Genomic DNA, 14,818 nt, shown 5'->3' on the forward strand with positions numbered 1-14,818 from the left:
CAATGTGACAAGGATGCAACAGAAAACGTTTAGTTGAGATAGGTGCTGCGCTTGGCGGTATTTTTACCGCTTTTGGACGGATTTCGACCGTTTTTGGCGGTTTTCAGCTATACCGACTAAACGGTTAGAGATATGGTAAAAGTCAGGGTAAAACTATTGAATACTTCAAAGGGTTTGTGTATACCTATTGTGTTACCAAAGGGTTTGTGTATACTTATTGAAACAGATTTTAAACCCTATTGAAGAAATCTGTGACATTCCCTAACTATCTTGAGGGAAAGTTTGAGACGCTTAGGGCAAAAGGGATGAGGAGAGGAAGGTGGTAAAGATGGAAAAGAAGTAGAAGAAGAAGAAGAAGAAGAAGAAGAAGAAGAAGAAGAAGAAGAAGAAGAAGAAGAAGAAGAAGGAGGAGATGGAGATGGCTAAGAAAAGGAGAATGGAGGAGGAGGAGGATATGGTACAGAATGAGAGGAAGGAGGGGGAGATGGTAAAGAAGGGGAAATGAAAGAAAATTGCAGAAAGGGTATGAAAATTAAAGCACGAAAGGAATTAGAAGAATGTAAAAGGAAGAGAGAACTGAGAGAAAATTAAGAATAGATATAAGAGGAGATGAAGAAGAATAAGAAGGAGGAGAAGAAGAAGAAAGAAATGGAGGAAAATAAAAATGGAAAAGAGGGGAGGAGGAGGAGATTGAAGAGAGCGCTGAAGAAAATACGAAAAAAGACGGAACGGAAAGAAATAAGAAATGATGGAAGAAGAGGAAAATGTGGAAAGAGAAGAAATTGAAGGAGAAAGAGAAGAAGGTTGAAGTGAGTAGGAAAAGGTTAGAAAGAGGAGGTGAAGAAGGGGATGAAATTAAAGATGAATAAAAGGAGATGAGGAAGGAAAAGGAATTTGCCTCTTTATCTTCTTTCTGAAAATGCGGAGGCAGATTTGAAAATCATGAGATTAAGGAAGAGAAAGTGTATAGAAGGAGAAGAATAGAAGGAAGGGAGGAAGAGAAAAAGAAGAAGAAGGAAGAAGAGGTGGAATCGGGAGGAGAGGTACTTAGCGGTAAAGTCTGGCCATAAAATTTTACTGCCAATAATTACTCCAGGGAACTCCTCTAAAGTTTACCTGGGAAATAAGTTTCCTAAACTGGACGTCTTATTAGAGAGAACAATGGAGGGAGAGAGAAAGAGAGAGAGAGAGAGAGAGAAAGAGAGAGAGAGAGAGAGAGAGAGAGAGAGAGAGAGAGAGAAATATGAAGAGGAAGGGAGGAAGAAGGATTGGAGTTATAAAAGACAAAAAAAAACCTAGGGTAGACATAAAAGAGACAGAAAAGTGAATAGGTATGTACAAGAGAGAAAAAGAAAGCAAAAGGGAAAGGAAGAGGAAGGAGAGAGAAAAGAGAAGAGAGAGAGAGAGAAACAAAGGAGAGTGTGAGGAGTGGAGGATGATAAATAGGAGTGTAGGAAAGAGAAAGGGAATAATAAGAGGGGGAGAGAAAAGAAAGGAAGGATGGAAGGGGAGGTAAAATAAACAAGCTGGACCCGTCCCTCCGGGAATTTTTAAGCCCGTAGTTTATTCGATCGTGATTAATGAAAATCAGTACCTATGTACCTACCTAATTTGTTTAATATTCAGTTTATTATTATTCTTAGCAGAAAAAAGAAAAGAGATGAAAAAAATTAATTTCCTCTCTTATATTGAAACGTAACTCTCTCAAAACATATAAGGCTCTCTCTCTCTCTCTCTCTCTCTCTCTCGCTCTCCCTTTCTCTCTCTCTCTCTTTCTTTCTCTCTCTCATTGCTTCATGTATGGAGGTAAAAGGTAAAAAACAAGTGAAAAATCCCCGGATGTAATGTGTAACAAGTTTTCTTCTGAATGTTGAAAACGGAGAGGGGGCACCCTGTTTCATGTACGGTACCAACCACGAGCATCGTTGCTTAACTTTGATGAAACATTGAGAACTGGTGATTTCAACGTACTATCACCACTAGCTGATCAGAATAACAATATTTACAATACATAATCCCATTTTCACTCATTCTAAATTCCCATAGTCACTAATCCCAATAACTTCACTAATTCTCATTTTCACTAGGTAGAATTTTATATTGATCCCATTTTTAACCAATTTTTAATAATCCCAATATTTGTTTTCACTAATTTTATCCCAGTAAGAAACAAGCTGGTGCTGGTTGTATTTGAATTTTTTTCTGATTTGGGCAACTAATTCTCCGTAATCTAGGGAAAAAATCCCATAAAATTAGTGAAATAAAAAAAAGAGCTTAGGGCTTTGTTTGTAAATGGTCTCCCCATTAGAGGGTAACGCAAAAAAGGTGTTTAAAACGGCTGTTAGTCTAAGTCTAAATGGTCTGTACCCTTTTTTTCTCTCTCACGCTTATGGAAGGTAAATTTTAGAAAAAAACTCGGACTGGAAAATTTAGTAGCAGCGGTGCGTTCAAAGGACTATCCCTTGCTTGCGGATATCTTTGGGACGTTTATTTGAAGTTCTACCTATGTTGTGCCCCCTCCCACGTTGACCCTATAGGGACCCCAGGGCCCCAGGGCAAACCGGTACACGGGATCCCCCGATTTTTTTTTTTTTTTTTTTTGGGTAAACGATTCTGTTAATAACAATGGCTTCTATCATAAATCTGATGGTGATATCCTGACGAGTACAGAAATCTCAATTTTGTTTCTTTATTTTGTAAACATTTTGTACAAAGTGTACAAAATGTAAACATTTTGTAAACAAAATTATAAACAATAAAAATAAAGGTTTATCGAAAAATTGAAATTGAAAAAGTTTATTTATTTTTGTCGCAATTTTACTGTCAGTCAATTTCTTGGTGTTTTTGTTTGATTTTTTTTAAAAGCTTTTTTGCGTAAAAATGGGACAGTATCAAACGCATATTACAATGGGAGAGGATAAAAGAAGAGGGAAGGAAAGAGTAGAAGGAGAAAGGGAAGGAGGGAGAGAGAAAGGAAGTAGGAAGACAGATTAGGACCTACAGAAAGGTGTAGAAGGATAGAGTTTAGAAGGGAGAGGGAGAGAGAGAAGGAAAGAGAGAGAAAGGTAAAATGAAAAGGGAAAGTTAGGTATAGGCTAGGTACTTAGGAGTAGTCAAAGAGAGAGAGAGTTTTACTGTCAGTCAATTTCTTGGTGTTTTCGTTTGATTTTCTTTAAAGCTCACCAACGATTTTTTTGCGTAAAAATGGGACAGTATCAAACGCATATCACAATGGGAGAGGATGAAAGAAGAGGGAAGGAAAGAGAGAGAGAGAGCGAGAGAGAGAGAGAGAGAGAGAGAGAGAGAGAGAGAGGGAGAGAGAGAGGGAGAGAGAAAGGAAGTAGGACACCTAAGCGAATACAATGGTCCGTCCCTTATACCTTTTTAATACTATTGTAATAGTAAAGGAAGGACGGACTAAAAAAAGGAGAGGAGAGGAGGAATACTGAAAAGAAGGGAAAGGGAGAGGAAAGAAAGACTAGAAAGACGAGGGTGGAAAAGAAAGGGCGCGATAAATTGCCGAGATAAAAAACAAAAGTGTGAAATGCTGAGACATGAGAGGGTGGTGGGGTGAAGCGTCAAGAGCTAAGGGCGGTACTAGAACAACGAAACCTATAGAAGAGAGAGAGCATTATTAAAAATTGGGTGAGAGACAAAGAGAGAGAGAGAGAGAGCTGGAGTAAGGGAGAGAAAGTGAGAAAAACTGGGAGAAAGAAGAAAAGTGAGAGAGAAAGGAGTAAAGAAATAATGGGAAAATAAGAAAGAAAATAAATAAGGAAAGAGAGGAGAAATAGACAGAGGGAAAAAGAGAGAAAGAGAGGGAGATAAGAGAGAGAGAGAGAGAGAGAGAGAGAGAGAGAGAGAGAGAGAGAGAGAGAGAGAGAGAGAGAGAGAGAGAACAGAGTGACCGACAGACAGACGACACCGAAGCGAATACAATAGTCCGTCCCTTATACTTTTTTATCACTATTGTAATAATAAAGGGAGGACGGACTAAAAATAGGAGAGGAGGAATACTGAAAAGAAGGGAAAGGGAGAGGAAAGAAAGACTTGGAAGACGAGGGTGGGAAAGAAAGGGCGCGATAAATTGCCGAGATAAAAAACAAAAGTGTGAAATGCTGAGACATAAGAGGGTGGTGGGGTGAAGCGTCAAGAGCTAAGGGCGGTACTAGAACAACGAAACCTATAGAAGAGAGAAAGCATTATTAAAAATTGGGTGAGAGACAAAGAGAGAGAGAGAGAGAGAGAGAGAGAGAGAGAGCTGGAGAAAGGGAGAGAAAGTGAGAAAAACTGTGGGAGAAAGAAGAAAAGTGAGAGAGAAAGGGGTAAAGATATAATGCGAAAATAAGAAAGAAAATAAATAAGGAAAGAGAGGAGAAATAGACAGAGGGGAAGAGAGAGAAAGAGAGGGAGATAGGAGAGAGAGAGAGAGAGAGAATGAAACAATTTGGGTAAAAATCATGCGATAACATTAATTACGCCTAATTAATGTTTTTTAAGCCCAAGTCATTAAAAACGGAAATGCGTGCAATGCTGCCATATAGCATTTTATTGTTGACAGTTTCTCCTCTGTCTCCTCCTCCCCCTTCTTTTCCTCCTCCTTCCCCTCCTCCTCCCTCCTCTTTCTCCTCCCTCCTTGCGACTTCATAACCTCTTCAAAGATAGCTGGTCAGGTATAGCTGCCCTTTTAAAAGAGATTTCAATGTTGCCTCGTATCAGCGGAGGTCTTATCATGCCGAAATTGAAGAGAAAAGACGACAGGATCTTTTGCCCCAGGCTCCAAGTCAACTAGGCAACTAGGCTGGTTTATGGCTGTGATTTGCAGTTCTAAGAAATTATTAAACATCTTTGAATTTACTAACATAAGAAAATAAGAATAGTTTAGTTTTATTTTCCTTTCGACAGAAGCAATGCCGATGGCGCGCCATTTTGGATTTCCTATGGTTTAGTACAGGCGCCATCACCCAAAAGAGGGGAAAGTGGGAAAATAAACTTCAGAAGACGGAAAATTCCAAAAAGGAAAATGGGACTCAAGTCATTCCACATCATCCTGGGCCTGAAGAGGTTCCCCTAGCAGCGGGTTTCGAGACTGTTGGCATTGATTGGGATAAATTAGGCTGAAAAATATTTACAGGGACTTAACTTGCATATTAATAGGCTCATAACTACATGGTGGCTCGAAAGTTCAAGTTAATTGGGGGTACAGGGTGACTAAAAAGTTTGAGTTTAGGTTTTAAAATGATATTCCGCTGAAAATGAATCTTTATGTTGTAATTTATTTAGGAAGGAAAGAGGAGTAGGAGAAATAGAAGGAGGAAGAGAAGGAGATGTGAAGAAATGAGGAGAAAGAAGAGAAGGTAGGAACAAAAGGAAAAAGAGGAGAAAAATAATTGCGAGATGAGAGTGGAACAGAAGGAAGAAGAAAATGTTCATGAAGAAGGAATAAAAGTTCAATGAAAAGGGGGAGATCGAATAAAGAAAAGGAGGCAAAGGAGAGGAGAAACAAGAAGTGGAAGAGAATTCGAATGAAGAACGAGGAGAAAACGAAAGAGGTGTGAGAAATGAGAGATATTCTTGGAAATCTTGGAATATGACTGGGAGGAGGAGAAAAATTTCTTGAAAAATTAAATAAACTACATTTCCAAGTAAAGGTGTATTTCCTTCCAGGCAACTGACCACTGACTGATCCATTTAGTTTCCATTGGAGGAGTAGTCAATTTTAAAATGGTCAGTTTTCCGAAAATAAAAATACCCCTCAAGATCTGTCCAAATTCTATCCTGGTTGACTTACCTTCCTGACTAGTCTCCTGTTCTGGTACTGATTGGTGCCCGTCAGTTGGTTTGACATGGGGCTTGGTTCGTTCCCCGGGATTTTCCTGTACTTGATTTTGAACTCCTCGAGGGGGGTGTAGCTGGATACCATCCAGGTGATGTTGTAGCTGTTCGGCAGACGCCCCTGGGGGTGACTGCGAAAGATGGCCGGGTTGGGCTTGCCTGGAAACGGAGTACCACAGGGGTCAGTCATGTGCCCCTTTATTATGAATTATGAACGTTTTCCAAGTCAGACTGACCTTTGGCTTTCAGGCTACCTATCCAGCTTGGAAAGAGAGGCGCCTGGGGCGAACTTTATCAAAAAAAAAAATAAAAAAAAAAAATAAGGTCCGTTCTCAGAACGTCTGGCTTCCTCCTATCCTATCCTGCCCTTCTTCTCTCTTTGATTTTGGGACGATAAGACCTCTGTTCCTACAGTTTCCTCTATCAAATGTCTTTGAAGTTCGATATTTTTTCACTAGAACCCCCATCCCCCATCTCACCTGACTCATTAAGGCTGTAGTTTACCAACTCGGGATTGAGATGAAACGAGGATTTCCCTGTACTTACTACCCAGGTCATCCTCGGATTGAACTCAATCCTGAGACAATCCACGGTGGTAAAACTCGACCTTTATTATCCTGTTAAGGCGGTCTCTTCTTGATCAAAAAACTCGACCTTGATCCACTGTCCATCCTCTCAGCTCTTCCACCCAACTCACCCGACAGCTCCAGATAGGCTCGATGTTTGCCCATGGGGTTGGTTGCCTCACAGCTATAGTTGCCGAAATCCGACGCCACCACTTTCCTTATCATGAGGGTGTGACGGCTACCTCTTGTCTCCATAATGCGACGCTCTGTCGTCTCCAACCGCATGGTCTACCTTGATCTACTGTCCATCCTCTCAGCTCTTCCACCCAACTCACCCGACAGTTCCAGGTAGGCTCGATGTTTGCCCATGGGGTTGGTCGCCTCACAGCTATAGTTGCCGAAATCGGACGCCACCACTTTCCTTATCATGAGGGTGTGACGGCTACCTCTTGTCTCCATAATGCGACGCTCTGTCGTCTCCAACCGCATGGTCTCTCGATGCCAAACGACCTGTGAACCAAACCAAACAGGAGATATTAAATCACTTGCGAACCAATTCAATGGAAGGGAATAAGGGATCAAACAGTTGTGAACCAAAAAATGGAACCACATAATCACATATGAACGTCTTACACTAAAAGAATAGGTTTACCATACCACTCAGGATATCATCGTCAGACCGTGTAATAGGGAGATGTTGACTCTATCGGAATAGCATAAGTGGAATGTGGAAGTCACTGAAATCTTATAAGAAGCCCGGGTTTTCACTGGTCCTTGAAATAAATTTAGCTTAGATACTTTTTGGAACAGAGTCAATGGTGCAACTCCAGAATACCAGATCCAGGAAGCATGTTTTATAGCTAAATCTCTTTTATTTGGTTCCACTTCCAGTTCAGCATTGCTTCCCTCTCTCTCTCTCTCCCTCTCTTTCTCTCTCTCTCTCTCTCCCCCTCTCTCTCTCCCTCTCTCTCTCTCTCTCTCTCTCTCTCATCATTCATCATAAGAGGCACAGTTGTTTGCTACATTAGGTTAATCTTTTATTTTGTCGTAGCATGTCTTCTTCATAGCATGTCACCAAGAGAGAGAGAGAGAGAGAGAGAGAGAGAGAGAGAGATTAAGTCATACTTTTCTCTCTTTTTCTCGCTTCCATGGCTGAAAGGCTAAGCAATATTTCCCCCTCCCTTTCTCTCAATCTGTGTAAAGTTCAGGCCTTAACAGATAAAATGAGAAAGAGGTACATCTATGTAAAAGTGTATCAGAAGAGGCTGCCAGTTTTTCACCGAACGGAGGGTTGATCCCTGGTCACTACAAGTCTTAGCCGTCAGTGCCGTCAAGGACCTTTTTTCTCCTAAAACCTTGGGAGTTATACATCAATGACGTAGTATCTCTCTAAAAAAAGGTGTGCCTCCACCCTCCACGGTTCAAAGAACCCACACAACTACATGTAAAGTCAGCACATGATTAACCTCTCACATCCTCTCTCTTTCCCTCCCTCCCTCTCTCTCTCCCTGTCTACCGCGCTATACAAAGTCTAAAATCTTCTACATTTAACCCTAAGGCCTATAGGTACCTACGTACGCGAAATGGAAAAATCCGACTTATAAAATAATGTAAAAGAGAGAGAGAGAGAGAGAGAGAGAGAGAGAGAGAGAGAGACAGAGGGAGGGAGAGAGAGAGAAGCAGAAAAAAGAAAAGAGATGAAAAAAATTAATTTCCTCTCTTATATTGAAACGTAACTCTCTCAACCATGGCTGAAAGGCTAAGCAATATCCTGTTGTATGCTTATTTCCCCCTCCCTTTCTCTCAATCTGTGTAAAGTTCAGGCCTTAGCAGATAAAATGAGAAAGAGGTACATCTATGTAAAAGTATATCAGAAGAGGCTGCCAGTTTTTCACCGAACGGAGGGTTGAACGTTGAACCCTGGTCACTACAAGTCTTAGCCGTCAGTGCCGTCAAGGACCTTTTTTCTCCTAAAACCTCGGGAGTTATACATCAATGACGTAGTAGGTATCTCTCTAAAAAAAGGTGTGCCTCCACGGTTCAAAGAACCCACACCACTACCACTACCACTACCACTACATGTAAAGTCAGCACATGATTAACCTCTCACATCCTCTCTCTTTCCCTCCCTCCCTCTCTCTCCCTCTCTCTCTCCCCCTCCCTCCCTCCCTGTCTACCGCGCTATACAAAGTCTAAAATCTTCTACATTTAACCTTTTGCGTACAGAATCAATTTCACCAGAATCGCTCTTACGGTAGGATTCATGTCCTACATGAACCTCAAGCGTTGTTGTTAAGGAGAGATGAAGTAGCTCCAATATTTCCCCCTCCTCAAATTATTCGATCCCTTGTGTGACCTCTGTCCCAGGAAACCGCTTTTGACATTCCCAGATGACCAGTTAGGTGGCTAGATGCTGGACACTGATTTTTTTATGTAGATACATATTCTTGTCCAGAGTCCCGAGGGTCTCCATGACCCAGAAGAACTCATCAAAATGTTTAATTAGAAAGACTCAAACAAAACAGTAGGATGCAATAGCACTAAACTCCGCAAACAGGAATTCCATAACAAAAAGACCGCACCTCCATTTGAATGTAAAGCAGGTAATGTACCTACCTTCCGAACTAATCTAATTAGGGAGCTCAGCAGATTCAAAAGAGATGACAATTTTATAAAGTTCCATCAGAAGTTAATGAGTAATCAAGAGTAAACAATGTGCAGCTCTTAAAGATTTCCGGAGTTCACAAAGAAAGTTCATATAAAGAGAAAAGCTCTCGTTTAAATAAACATTTTACGAAAGATTCAAAAGAGATGACAATTTTATAAAGTTCCATCAGAAGTTAATGAGTAATCAAGAGAAAACAATGTGCAGCTCTTAAAGATTTCCGGAGTTCACAAAGAAAGTTCATATAAAGAGAAAAGCTCTCGTTTAAATAAACATTTTACGATTTTGCTCGTGCGAAAGGAAGAGGAATTTTATAATCTTTTATTCAAAAGTAATTTTGCTAATTGGAACAAAAATGTTCAAATAATAATGTATCACAGAATTTTCGCTTCCCCCCCGCTTTCGACATAAAACATGGAGATGTATAATATACATTATCCGTATGTATACAGGGTGGTCAACTTTTATCCGATCCATGGGGAGTATTCTCGAAAGCACAAATTAAGGGGAAAGACAAGGGTCCCGTTTCCGAATGAGTTCTGCAGAGAGTCACTTATGAGATGAAAAGATTTTAGCTGGTTGCTACCAAATTTGGGTCCTTCTTTCAAAAATTCCGAGTGCGGGTTCTAATACAGTTCACTGAACCACTAACTAAATCCTTTCATACCCCCAAAAGCCTTTTTTTTTTTTACTGATAAAACATTTTAATAGCATTCAATATGAATAGATCGAATGGTCATTTTAATAATGGAATTGTCCTTTTACCATGATGCTATATCCGCTCTATTGGTATCAGCTATCTATTCATGTAATGCTGGGAGGACATTACAGTTAAACTCAATAGGTATAGAGTATTTGCTGAAAGATCGTAAACCTGACTTGCATTAGAAATCGGGTGAGCGTACCCAAATGTAGGACCTCGGATATCGTCAAGTAAGATACTTAAATAGACGGTTTGGTTGGTTGGTTATTTAGGTTTATTCTGAAATACTTCGGGCCATAGTTATTTTACCAAACGGTTTACACTCTGCTTGCAAGGAAATACTTTAGGGTACCCTTAAATTACCAACCCCTCTTTGAAAACCTCAAGAACCCTTTGAAATTACTGCGGACTTACGGTCAGTTATGTCCAAAAATTGTCCAGGTGATAACCTTTCTTAACTTCAGTGATCCATTGGTAACACTACAGGTACTTACATTAAAGGAGTTATCGCTGCTGGTTTATTGGGTACTTTCTTTTTTCAAGAAATGTCTCATGAAGTAAAAGGAAATCTAAAGTCCAAAGTCACCAGAGAGAGCGTTTTGAACAGTAAAACCCGACCCCTTCTGGTCCTATATTGGGTACGTTCGGCCTAAGAAGACTTACTCCCAGAGTCGTGATTAGAAGCCATAAAAGCCATATTTATATTTTATATATTAAAGAGGCGTGGTCGTAAGCTGAGCTTTTTTGTCATTACGGTAAATCTAGAGAGCTTTTACGAGAGCCTGCTGTGAGGGGGAAGAGGGATGTAGAGGGAGAAGAAAGGAGGAGGAGGAGGACAAGGAGGAGGAGGAGGAGGAGAAGAATGTGAAGAAGGAAGATAAAAAGGAGAGGGTAAGAAGGATGAAGAGGAGGATATGGATGAGAAAGAGGAAGAGGAGGAGGTGAAGAAAGAGGAGTAATATGAGTATAAAAAGGAAGAGGAGAAGAAAAAGAAGAGGAGGAGGAGAAGGAGGAGGAAGAAGAGGAGGATGAAAAATACAAAGGAGGAGGATAAGGGGAATGAAAAAGAGTAAAAGTTGAAGAAGGAGAAGAAGAAGAAGGAGGAGGAGGAAAAAAGGAGAAGAAGAAAAAGGAGGGGATTCAGGAAGTGGAGAAGGAGGAGGAGAAGGATGAGAAGTTTTCGACTTCAGTTGACGAGATTGTGGAAAAGTCAATCCTTATCTAGTCCCGTGTGAGTTTGGAGTTTCCATAAGGACATGAGACAACTTTGTAAGTATGTATATTATTATAGGGTAAGTGTACCATTTATTCGCCCACCTAAAAAACGTACCATTTATTGGCCCACCTGCCCACATTTATTTTTCTAATGCTTTCGACATAAAACATGGAGATGTATAATATACATTATCCGTATGTATACAGGGTGGTCAACTTTTATCCGATCCATGGGAAAATAACCTAAATTAATCTTCAAAAACCTGCAAATGACTTGATTACAAATGACAATGTTCTTTGATTACCTACAGATGAAAAGATTTATTGTCAATTGGCAACCCCGAGAGCTCCAGATGGTCGACCGCTTTCGGATCACCCGACACCACCAGTTTCGGGCAACTCTCAAATTTGTCGGCCAGTCTCTTCAAAAACACCAAATTTCCTTGATTTTACAGATTCTCAAATTAATCTTCAAAAACCTGCAAATAACTTGATTACAAATTGATGACAATGTTCTTTGATTATACCTACAGATGAAAGGATTTATTGTTGGCAACCCCGAGAGCTCCAGATGGTCGACCGCTTTCGGGTCACCCGACACCACCAGTTTCGGGCAACTCTCAAATTTGTCGGCCAGTCTCTTCAAAAACACCAAATTTCCTTGATTTTACAGATTCTCGAACTCATAACTCCTTAACGGTGAGTCGCACAGTTCTCAAAGTAGCACCAATCGATTCCTCGTAAAAAGATCATCAATAGTCTGAAGAAAGAGAGCTTTGTTGACCGCAAAACAACTTTACAGGGGCCTTTTCTTCAGGTAAAAACTGATTTTACAGCGTAATTTCCAACGGGACACCCTGTATATTTTAGCGATATACACGGAGAAATTGAGGCTCACTCATGCATGGTGCACTTTGTGAAGTGCTTTCCGCAGTGCGAACAAGTGTTATTACTTCAGCCTCGGCACTTCACGCCGTAGAGGGAGTCTTTTTATCTTTCCTCCAGATGGAAATAGAATAGAAATATAAATATGTAGGTAGAATTATACCCGACTTATATACCTATTTATGGCATGTATTTAGAACTGTACCGATTTTCGTTATACAAAAGTATATAGGCATATAAAATTTATTGTGAATTGAATTCAATTGTGCTGAGACTAGGGTTGCCAACTTTTTTTTCGGCATATACGGTACAAACTAGCAAAATGGTGAAAAAATACAGATTTCCCGATTTTTACCCGGAACAAAGGCATGTCAGTTCCCGTATTTTCCGTAGATTTGGAAAAAAAACCGGAACAAAGGTGTGTTCCGGCGGAACATTTGATTTTTGACAAAAATACGGATTGTTCCGGGAAATAACGTACGGTTGGCAACCCTAGCTGAGACTGCCATCTGTACAGGACGAAGATTTGTTAAGAGGACATTTTTGTAACACTTGTTAGTTAATTTGACTTGTTAAAGGTTAACGTCCTGTTCATGAGTGAACCTAAGAGAGGTTCTTCGTTAACTGTTAGTAACCTGACTTACCTGTTACCTGACTTACTTGTTAAATTGTTGTTGGGGTTAAACATTCTGGCATTACTGGGAGTCTTAAGGGTTAGGAGAACCTTGTAAGTTTGAAATTTCTTACTCAGGATAGGTACATTAGGTAGTTATACCTGTTACCTGCTATTTATTTATTTTAATTTATTGCCTATTAACCTATTACATATTTTATTATTTTAATTAATATGAATCATAATGCCTCATACCTATGTACATAGTACATACCTACCTAACACTGGGTATTAAATTTATTCTTTAATTATTTTTAATTTATATTATTTATTTGCCTTCTTATTTACTTTTTCCCCCCTTAATTGTTTTTAATTTATATTCAATTTTGTTTTCATATTTTTATTCCTTAATTGTTTCTTTTCTTTTTTTTTAATTTATTTACTTTTTCTTTTCGAGACTTTTCACCTTTTCCTCGGCCCTCGGGTCACAGGTTGTCATGCTTCGCGTGCCGCTGACTGAGTGGTCCCTATAAAGACCACGCGTCAAAACAAACACGCCCGTCACTAAATTTTCCATTTTCCATCTGATTTTCTAATTTATTTCGATGCAAATCGAGCGCAAGTGAAATGAAAATAATTCATTTTTGTTTGTTTACTCAAGTCCTAGAGCAAGTTTTTCTCGTGTTTTCGACTTCCAAGGGCGATTTTATGGGACATGGATGGAACATGAAAAGATCCCTTCTTGGGATATGAAAAGAAAGGATCATTTCATATTCATATCCCAAGGGAAAGAAGATAGAAGAGTATATTGGAAGGTTGGGATCTTTGTTGAAGTTGCTTTCAAACGATAGGCCTCGGCAGGGTACCTATTATTGGTCAAGATGCTATCGTCATAATGGGAACTAACTTTCGGATTAGATATCTACCTCTACCTAATCTCAGATTAGATATCTACCTCTACCTAATCTCAGATTAGATATCTACCTCTACCTAATCTTGGGAACTCAAACATGGAAAAAAGTTTTGGTTTAATATTGGTAGAAAGTGGAAGACTGCCAAATTTTCTACTGACAACGTCTGACAGACATTACGCATCTGGCCGCGTCTGACAGACATTACGCATCTGGCCGCGTCAGGCGGATCCGTCTGAGAACCGCGGCCAGAGGGGGTATTTCACGATTTTAGGCTTGGCACGGAAAGTGTTAAAACTGTTTCAAAAACCACGACTGACGGCAGTAATGAATGTCGTGATTTATTCAATTTTGGAGGAAAGCAACACCAAAAAAAAAAAAAAAAAAAAAAAAAAAAAAAAAAAAAAAAAAAGGGGAAAAAAAAGGGGGGAGGGGAGGGAGGAGGAGGGAGGAGAGAGAGAGAGAGAGAGAGAGAGAGAGAGAGAAGCAATAATTAAAATTATGCACGTTACCTAACCCCTAACCTATAAACGCTCTCCGGACAGTTTACGTTCGCGTGTTGAACTTACCTAACGGACTTTAGCACACAAAATAGTCCAAGGGGGGGGGGGGGGTACAACTGTGTTCATGGGGGGGGGGAGGAGGAGTTACAACTAGCCTCATTAAACACGTCAAAATAAACCAAGGGTTGAACGCACGAAGTGAGGTTCCAAGTTTTGTCAACATCCAAAAGGCGTCGAAGTTGAAGAAGAAATAGAAAGTAAAAAGACAAAAGAAAGAAGAAAAAATTGTTCAAGACCGAAATCCGTTTTCGACCTTAAAAAGGAGAGGAATTGAATTGAATTGAAATATGTTACTTTTATTTTTGATAATAGGAGGAGGGAAAAGGAAGAAGGAGAAGAAGAAGAAGAAGAAGAAGAAGAAGGCGAAGAAGGAGGAGAAGAAGAAGAAGAAGAAGGAGGAGGAGAAAAAGATGAAGAAGAACAACAACCCTTTTGCCAAAAAAATCTTTTGCCCTTAAAAAAAAAAAAAAAAAAAAAAAAAAAAACAATTCTTGGGCCAATTTTTTTCCCTTAAAAAAAAAAAAAAAAAAAAAAAAACATACCTAATCCAATATTCCTAAGGGAGCAACAAGCATCCTGGATGAGAAGGAATATGAGTGGAGTGCACCTCTAGAATAGAGTGCAAAGTTTATTTATTTTAATAATTCAGTTTTTTTCCACTTTCTATTTTTCTAAAAAAAGTTCAAAAATTTAAAAAAATAAGGAAAGCATACAAAAACGAGAGTAGGTATCAGGTACTTTTCAAGAGGGGAGGGTGGAGAGGGAGAGAAAGTTTTTTTTTCTTTCACGTCTATGTACATATTATAGGTACTTTACTTTGGAAGAGAGAGAGAGAGAGAGAGAGAGAGAGGGAAAATGAAAA

The 14,818-nt window shown here is 39.6% G+C and overlaps 1 protein-coding gene across 1 annotated transcript in view; it reads right to left on the reverse strand.

The window, feature by feature from the left end:
• Positions 1-6,911, reverse strand: part of LOC103509980 (striated muscle preferentially expressed protein kinase-like) — a gene marked incomplete at its 5' end in the record, with an annotated part of 12,964 nt that extends 6,053 nt beyond the window's left edge. Inside the window, 2 exons of the mRNA XM_008474614.1 lie at positions 5,792-5,994; positions 6,737-6,911. Coding sequence (XP_008472836.1) covers positions 5,792-5,994; positions 6,737-6,911 — 378 coding nt within the window. The remainder of the gene's footprint in view (positions 1-5,791; positions 5,995-6,736) is intronic.
• Between the last annotated feature and the right edge of the window lie 7,907 nt (positions 6,912-14,818).

The sequence above is a fragment of the Diaphorina citri genome, unplaced genomic scaffold, assembly GCF_000475195.1.
Source record: "Diaphorina citri unplaced genomic scaffold, Diaci psyllid genome assembly version 1.1 scaffold549, whole genome shotgun sequence".
Taxonomy (NCBI): domain Eukaryota; kingdom Metazoa; phylum Arthropoda; class Insecta; order Hemiptera; family Psyllidae; genus Diaphorina; species Diaphorina citri.